At 46.3% G+C, this 9,116-nt stretch overlaps 1 protein-coding gene across 1 annotated transcript; it reads left to right on the top strand.

Moving 5' to 3' along the window:
* Positions 1–487: 487 nt before the first annotated feature.
* LOC311615386 (PWWP domain-containing DNA repair factor 3B-like) lies at positions 488–2,491 on the top strand (the record flags this gene model as incomplete). The annotated part of the gene is made up of 1 exon (XM_084870824.1): positions 488–2,491. The coding sequence occupies one exon, from the start codon at positions 488–490 to the stop codon at positions 2,489–2,491; it is 2,004 nt and encodes a 667-aa protein (XP_084726950.1).
* Positions 2,492–9,116: the final 6,625 nt, after the last annotated feature.

Below are 9,116 nucleotides of genomic sequence, written 5' to 3'. Positions count from 1 at the left end.
TTTCCGCCACCAACACAGCACTCACCAGTCTTGAGTCCGGATTCTGGCTGAACAGCGCTCCCCCTGTGGGAGTACACTGACCACCAGGGGCAGCTCCTGTGTTGAGCGTCTGCCCCCTGGTCTTCAGTGCGGTCATAGTGACCTGTCATTCCTCCATTCAGTTGACTTGCACATTAGGGTTTTATTATAGAGGATTAATTCTCAATGACCAACTTCTTGTACCTCCAGAAAAGAGCTTTCTGATACTCCTCTTCTTTTCCTTTTCCATATTCCAGTATCCTCCAGTGTGGTCTGTCAAAACACAGTTCCAGCATTCCTGGCAGAGTCAGGTGGAGCACAGGCCACACAAGCGGTAAACCCTCTGTCGTCCTAGGCAGAAAGCTGTGGTGAAGAACACTGTCTTAGGGGACACCTGCTGTAGCTGTGCATATACAGCCGGGCCCCTCTACCTCTGTTCATTACCTCTCAGCACCCACGGCCCGTCATAATGGACTCTGAGTACATCTTATGCAATTGGAAAGGCCGCTTTTGGCCAGCAAGGGTTTTGTCCAGATCTGAAACGCCACCGAAAAATAAGGGGGAAAAGGTATGTTCTCTCGAAGTTCAAATACTCTCAGTGGGTAAAAAGATGAAAGTGAAAAACAAAGACATAAAGATCCTTGATGAGTCTCAAATCGAATCTATTACCTCCTCGCTAGGGGCCCAGTCCACAGCCAGAGTCCCACCAGGGGAAGGAGAGGCCTATAAAAGCGCTCTCACTCTGGCCCTGGATATTCTGAGAGAGAGAGCAAACCTGGGTGCAGCCAGGGCATCCGATGATCCAGAGACCCCTATGGTGTCTCAAAAGGGACCCCAGAAGCGATCTCATAAAAAGTTTCCAAAGCCCAAAGGGAGCTCACCGAGAAGTCTCAGGAAAAGTAAAAGCCCCAAGTCATTGTTAGTAGGTGTCCAGGGTGAGGATGCCCCCGAAGGTGACAAATCCCAGGTGCACACTCCCCTGGCTTCCTCTCCAAAGAGAAGGCGAAGAAGGCCCCCACAATGCTGCAGCATGTGCTCCAACCTCCCATCACGTTCAGAAGATGAGCGTGAGGCAGAGGGCCTGGCAAAGACAGGCACCTCGAGAGTTCCTTCCCGGCCTCTCTCAGCCAAGCAGGAGGCTGCAGGTGCCAAAGAGGGAGGCAGCCTTCCACCTCAGCCATCCAGTTCCGGAGTCACTGTGTCCAAGGCCCGGAAAAAAAAGGCACCACGTGGCACCTGCTCGAAGACCATGGCCGTCTCCTCTGAGGGCCCTCCCTTCTCTGGGAACATCCAGGATCCTGCAGAAGGTGCCCAGGTGCCAGGCTCACGAGGGTCAGCAGCATCCTCCAGTGATCTTAACCTCAGTCCGCGTTCTTCACCCCGTTTGGCCTGCAAAGTAAGGAGGCATTGGGGGCCCGTGCTTTTGAGAGAACGGAAAAAACGCCAGCCTTCAGCTGCCTCTAAGGCTCCTCACCCAACCACCGCTGTTAAGAAGAAGAAGGGTGCCAAGGGAGCAGGACAACCCACAAGCATGGCCTTCCCGCAGGAGCCGTGTCCCATTGAAACAGGAATGATGGTCTGGTTTAAATTCCAAAACCTCCCGTTTTGGCCAGCAGTGGTCAAGAGTGTGAACCACACGGAGCGGACGGCCAGGGTGCTTCCGCTTGAGGCAGACTTGCACCGTGACCAGCGCGGCCTTCGAGTGCCTCTTCGGAGACTGAAGCACCTGGAATGCAAAGCGAAGGAGAAGCTGCTGAAGAGAGCCAGGAAGGTGTACCCGCAGAGCGTGGACTGGTGCTTCTCCCTGATTTCCCACTACAGGGAAAGGCTCACTCAGGGATCTTTCTCGGGCTCTTTCCTGGACTACTATGCTGCGGACATCAGCTACCCCATGAGGAGAGCCGTCCAAGAGGGGGAGCTGTTCATTGTCTTCCCCAAGGTGAATTACGCAGACCTGGAAGATTCTGAGGAGGAGAGCTCCCGGGCCAAGAAGAAGATCCTCCCCGACCGCATGAAGGCCGCTCGGGACCGAGACAACCAGAGGCTCGTGGACTTCATCGTGAAAAGGAAGGGGGCCGACCACCACCTTCTGGACATCGTCAAAGGCAGGAAGCAGTCCAGGTGGCTGGTGTCCTTTCTCAATTCAAGTAGGTATGTGATCTGCGTGGAAACCTACCTGGAGGATGAAGACCAGTTGGATATCGTGATGGATCATCTAATGGAGATCTACAAGCACATAGACAAGAAGAAGTTGATTCTGACCAGAGACGACAAAGTGAGTTTTGTCCTGGAAGTCCTTCTGCCAGAAGCCATCATCTGTTCCATCGCTGCACTTGATGGGATAGATTACAAGGAGGCAGAAGAAAAGTACCGTCGAGGGCCGCCCGTGCGTTACCGGGAAAAAGATCTCTTTGATGAAAATATCTTGAAGAAAATAAAGAAGAGACGGTCAATCAGGGGCAGGGCTAGATAGCTCTTCCCTGGCTTCCATACCTCCGCAGAGAGACAGACTCTCATTTGTATCATTAGTTAGGAACCGTGGATGCACAAAACCTATGATCCCTCCATTCTCTGTAGCGCAAAAGTCATTCTGGAAATTCTGAAAGGTGCTGAATTCTTTTTGAGTCCATCTCTGGCATTTGTAGTTGGCCTAAATGACCGTTTCTCATTCCTAAATGACCGTTTCTCATTCCTAAACTCTTCACAAATTAATTTGGTAAAATATTGCCAACTGTTGTACTTCTCTCTGCTTACTCAAATGTGTAACTCCAGACATTTTCATAAAATTATTTTTTACTGTATATAGTTCATATTTTAATATATGACACATGCTCTTGCATTATATGGAAGAGCGCTAGTAGCAGGTTTTAAGCATAAATTTTACAAATCTGAGATGTATTTTACAGAAACATCGTATGAGCTGCTCAGTCTTTTTGTGATACATTCCTATAAACAACTGAATTCCTTTCTAAGATAATTCCTGAGTCTTCCCTGCTGTGTTTATTTGTTTGACAGTTGGGGAGAACAGCCCTGAGAGCTGAAACCAATGACAGAGTTGTTTTCTGTAAATTGTCACTACCGTCATATTGTTCTTGGAAAAGCAATCTGAAATCCAGACCAAATGAATGGATCATCTGCCTATAGCCCACATGTGGATCACTACTTGGTCCACCTGTGCAACACTGTTAACTCTTCGTTTCCATGATATTCACTTATGGGAGTAGCTTTTCAATGGCTGAATGTTTTCCTGAAACAGACAGGCTGTCTGGCTGCCTTTCTCACTGACAGTGACTTACCTGAGCCTCTCTATATAAGCTGTCTCTTCCCACATGGAAGGCAACTAGAGTCATTATATATATCATCCAGCTGCTCTAGACCTAGGACTATGAGGAGCTCATCTTGTTAGCAGAAATTAGAGGAAAGCAAGCACTTTGTTCTGGAACTGTCTCCTGAAAAAGCAGTCATTTGTCTTAAAGCAAGCAAGCTTTATCTTTTGATTTTTTCATGGACTAGCTCTGACAAGTTCCAACAGTGTAAGATGCAGACTGGTTAAGTCAGTCCAGGCTGCTCAAGGAATAAGCGCACCAAGATGTGGAAACTGGGGAAAGGGTTTCACAAAAGATTCTACCTAAATGTGGCTGTTGTCATGATACAAGGAAGCATTAAAAGATCAATTCTGAAATCCATTAAATGTTATATTAACTTGTTATGATATTTCTTTTAGAAAAAAAAATATTAGACAATGTAGTTTACTTTTAAATTTTGTTATGAAAATAAACAGTGAAAGTTTAACATGAGTCTGAGTGCATTTTTATTCTTAGGGGAAGTCAACTGTCATTCACGGGCCCATGCTATGTGTTCCCATGACCAGGTGAATTTTTGGGGGGTGAAATTCGCCATAAAAATCACTGTATCTTTCACCTAGAGCCTCTGCTTCATCCTATTTCAGGCTATACAACTACATAGTTTGTCTGAAATACACACACGTATGTACTTTGGTGGTTTAGCTATCATCTTTTAAAGTTCATTATGAATTTCTTTTGATTCTAAAGAAACATTTGCTTTCATGCTTATTTTTATATTTTTCCAAGTAGGCCTTTCAGATTACAGAAGCTTCAGGCCCAACAGAACCCTTTAGGACACTGCCTAAGAGACACCAAGACTGCTGGGGCTTTCTGCCGGGCCAATCCACATGACATCTTCATGATCACAGGAAGTACTTGGAAACACACCACCTCTATGTTCTATGTTGACCTTATACACTGGAACAGCACACTTTAGCTCTGCTGTCAAATGCATCACTGAACTTCAGCTTTCTCATAGAGCCATATCTATCTCTGCATTCTAATCTTTTCTTCCCTACTTCATGCATTCATTCATTCTCTCACTCACTCACTAGTTCATAGCATTGTAAGCCAGTAGAACAAAGATGATATGGCTTAGGACTCTGCTCTGAGGATAAATTTCAAGTGCCATAGAAAAGAGACCAGTCTTATGCTCCAGGTGACACTCTAATGTCTAAGATGACTTAAGATGTGCTACTTCATCTTCTTGGTGAGAAACGTTCATCAGTATCATGGACTGATGGCTTATCTGTGACACCAGAACCTCAGGATTCCCCATATTTGTGAGCTCATGGGTGTCGGATTTGGGGTGAGGAGAGAGGACCTGGTTGCATAGAGAAGGCATGACAGCATTCACAGGTATCCAAATCTGTGTGTGGGTCTCACAAATAAATAGTGGGCCCCTGAGACCTGGTAAGGTGATGAGCATGAGAATATCAAATAACCAAAATCCCCTGAACCCTCACCTGGGCATTAGTACCCTTGGAAGCACAGGCCATAGGCGAGGAGGAAGGGCATTGTTCCACTCTCCTTGACTATGGTTGAACCAGCCCTGGAGTGTCACATCTTGCCTCAGGTACATTTTAAAAGGAATCAGGACTCCAAAAAATATTTCCTATAAAAGAATGACCAGATTGGCAAAGGGGCACCCACTGGAGTCACAAAGCAAAGCCAAGAGAGGATGGGATGTCTAATCTGGGAGAGAAGATGCTGGGTGGCTATGGCTCAAAAGAGGAGAGCTAGACTTCACTTCCATCCCTTACAGGGTGGTTAGTCCTCCCATCACCTAACACTATAAAATGGAACCAAGGCCCTACCAGTGTGGTTCAGTGGTTGAGCACCGACCTATTAATCAGGAGGTTACAGTTCAATTCCCGGTCAGGGCGCATGCCCAGGTTTTGGGCTTGATCCCCAGTGTGGGGCATACAGGAGGCAGCTGATCAATGATTCTCTCTCATCATTGGTGTTCTATCTCTTTTCCTCTCTGAAATCATTAAATTAAAAAAAAAAATTAAAGTGGGACCAAGGAGCTGAAATGGCTGCTTTCCCCATTGGAATCAGTAGCCCACATTGCAGGCCACCATTGCGGGGATCTTCTGTTTTAGAAGGCCCTGGAATGTGCAGGGCAGGGAAGGAGGAAGGAGCTAGGCAGGACCAGGGAAGTCTCTAAGGAGGTTCTTCATGAGGCTCTTGCCTGAGGCAATGCTGCATGTGCAAGGGGACAGCAGCCTCTAGGAAGAGTAGCCGTGATTGAGAGCAGAACAGGCTGAATGCAGAAATGATGTAAGATCTGCCTGGATACCTCGTTAAACCTAGATACCCAATCAAGATGCCAGAAAGGTCACATATCAGTAGTGAGGATCACACCCAGGAGTTGCAGAATTGCTGTAAGGCACCGAGTCTGGAGGGCTGCCTGGGGTTGAGATGGCGCCAGAGAAAGGGCAGGCTGACCTGTTGCTCCATCACCTTAGCAGACTTTTTCCCTGGGGACATTGGGCTGGGCACGCATGTATTCATCTGTGTCCCTGCACTCCCAGGTCTGACTGACAAGGAGACTGCCCATGGTGGGGACTCCAGTTCCAGGATCGGGTCCTGATCTTCCCAGAGGGGAACTGTGTTAGGAGGGAAGAGAAAGTGCATGGAGGAGCAGCTTAGTCAAGTGAAAAGGGGGCCCCTGAGAGGAGCCAGAGATATGTATGCCTTTCTCTCTGCCCCTCCTCCCAACCAGCTGCACCAAACAAATCCCCTGGAGTACAAGAAGCCCAGGTAGAGTAGTACAAGAAGCCCAAGTGGCCTCTGGAGGGGAGGGGACTCCAGCAGGGGCAATAATGGGAACATGTGGGGAAGAGCCAAGCCACACCTGGGAGGGGCAAAGACCCCTGGTTCCTGGGGACTGAAGGCGTGCCCCCCACATACCTCAGAGCCCTGGGCTCTGACCATGGAAAAGTGCCTGATGATGCAGGTCTCTAGGCGACCCCCATAGATGGGGAGATGCCTGGGGGCCAGTGGAGCTGCCAAGTCCAGAAGGACCTGAAGGGATAGCAGGTGAGAGGGAGGGAGAAGGAGAGGGAAGGAAGGAGGCAGTGACTGAGAGGCAAGCAAGCATCATCCTGCCCTCCTTCAGGTGACTCAGGGCCCCAGCAGACCTAGATGAAACCACCTTTCACCTCTGTAGGGCACACCTGCTCAGCAGAAGGGCCAAGGACACATCTGAAGGTCTGTCGCTTTCATTATTTACTAAGAAGGGCCTCAGGCCTAGTGCATTCCCCTCCAGGAGATGGGTCCTGGGGGGCATTGTGCAGGGTTTACTGCTGACCTATTCATTCTCACCTAGGGTAGCTGTTCTTTTCTGTGAGGCCAGCCCATGTGTCAGCAACTGGGCACACAGAGAAGGGGGAGGGCAGATGGCCTGTGTTCCAGGAACCCACAGTGTCCCAGAAGGCAGAAGCAAGGGAGGGCTTGTCATCACCATGAAGGTCTAAAGAGGCTGGGACAGACCGGGCCCAATTATCCCTCAAAACCCATTTCCAGGACAAAGACTCCCATCGAGAAGAAACTACTAGACATAGAATATAGGTGAAGCAAGACAGGAACACTAGAAGCAAAGAGAGAAGTTCCAGATCAACATGAGGGAAGAGAACAAATTGAGAAAATCACAAGTAAGCTGAGATAGTTTAACAGTTCTCAAAATCAACAGAAGAGGGCGGGCTTCATATGTAAAATTTGAACATCTAGCCTTTTCTTTCTACAAGTGCAGGAAAACTAATTTTGGATGAAAATGAGTAACAGAAGAAGATCAAAGGCAAATCTCATACAAAGTCATTAAAATAAAAGAATACAAAGCAGAATAATGTCCCTCTAGACACAGAAAGATATATGCACAAAACACATGGGAATACAATCCTTCATTTGTAAAGCAAGCTGAAGGCATTAAGAAAATTATAGAAGATGTGAAAGAACAACATACATCAGAATTAGAAAAACTCAAAATTGGGAGATGATAGACTCAAAGTAGTTAAAGATAAAAGATTAAAAAGATTTTTTTTTAATTTCTGAAATTAAGACTAATTTAAAAGGAGTCCAGTAGTGAATAAATACAGCAGATAGTGGGTTAAGAGAAAGAGAAGGAAAATTAGGAAATCTGTAAGGAAGAAAGATAAGTAAAGAAATGAAAAGGATTTGAGAGAAAATGACTAATACAGAAGACAGGCCCAAAAAATTGAATACATATAATGAGAGTCCCCAAAGATTAAAACCAAAGCAAAGGGAAGAACAAATTACTAAAGTGTGTAATTCAAGAAAACTTTCCTATCCTAGCCAGTTTGTCTCAGTGGATAGAGCATTGGCCCACAGACTGTAGGGGCCTGGGTTTGATTTCAGTCAAGGGCACGTACCTCAGTTGCAGGCTCAATCCCCAGCCCTGGTCGGGGTGGGTGCGGTGGCAACCAATCAAAGTATCTCTCTCACATTGATGTTTTTCTCTCTGTGTGTCTCCCCACTCCCTTCCACTCCCTTTGAAAATCAATGCGAAAATGTCCTCAGGTGAGGATTAACAAAAAACAAACAAAACAAAACAAAACAAAAAAGACAACTGGCACATACTATAACATGGATGAACCTTGTGGACATTGTGCTAAGTGAAATAAGCAGTCACAAAAGAACAAACAGTATGTGATTTCACCTCTATGAGGTCCCTAGGGTAGTCAAACTCATAGAGACAGAAAGTAGAATGGTAGATACTAGGGGATGAATAGAGGGATGAATAGTATTTAATGAGGACAAGAGTTTCAGCCATGTAAGATGAAAAAGGTCTAGAGTTTTGTTATACAACACTGTGAATGTACTTAACACTACTAAACTGCCTCTTAAAATGCTTAAGGTGGTAAATTTTATGTGTATTTTACCACCATTAAAAATGTTTTAGCCCTGCGGAAACCGGTTTGGCTCAATGGATAGAGCGTCGGCTTGGGGATTGAAGGGTCCCAGGTTCAATTCCGGTCAAGGGCATGTACCTTGGTTGCGGGCATATCCCCAGTAGGGGGTGTGCAAGAGGCAGCTGATCGATGACTCTCTCTCATCGATGTTTCTAGCTCTCTATCTCTCTCCCTTCCTCTCTGTACAAAATCAATAAAATATATTTTTTTAAAAATATTTTAGCCCAGCCAGCATGGCTCAGTGGTTGAGTGTCAATCTTTGAACCAGGAGGTCAGGGTTTGATTCCCTATCAGGGCATATGCCTGGGTTGTGGGCTTAATCCCCAGCTTGGGGCAGCCAATCAATGATTCTCTCTCATCATTGGTATTTCTCTCTCTCTCCCTCTCCCTTCCTCTATGTATTTAAAATTAAAATTTTTAAAAATGTTTTAAAAAGAACAAGAAAAACTAGCTAAGCATTTGAATCTCAGATCACTAACACTCCATGTTACAAGTCAAAAGGAGGGATTCCAACCACAGGGATTTGAGAAACTCTGATGCCACTGACAGCCCGTTAAAACCACCTGTGCCCACATTTCTGATCAGCAGCCATCTTGGAGGCAAGGCTCTCAATATGTAACGGTTCTATGGAAGAAGTACCAGCTGGGCCTGCAGCCCCATGACAGAATCCTGAAACCATGGAAAGAAGGTCCAGAACAAGGCAAAGAAGCCTGAATGGCTCAGCTACTGCTGTTTTATAAACAGTCACTTCCCTGCCCTGCTAGAAGTCACTTATGCAAATATAGTCCTTGGCAATTACTGAAAGAAAAGTCTTTTCGTC

The sequence above is a fragment of the Pipistrellus hanaki genome (genome assembly GCF_964339955.1).
Source record: "Pipistrellus hanaki genome assembly, chromosome: X".
Classification (NCBI taxonomy): domain Eukaryota; kingdom Metazoa; phylum Chordata; class Mammalia; order Chiroptera; family Vespertilionidae; genus Pipistrellus; species Pipistrellus hanaki.
The sequence above is the reverse complement of the archived record's forward strand: the minus strand, read 5'-3'. Positions and strand labels throughout refer to the sequence as shown.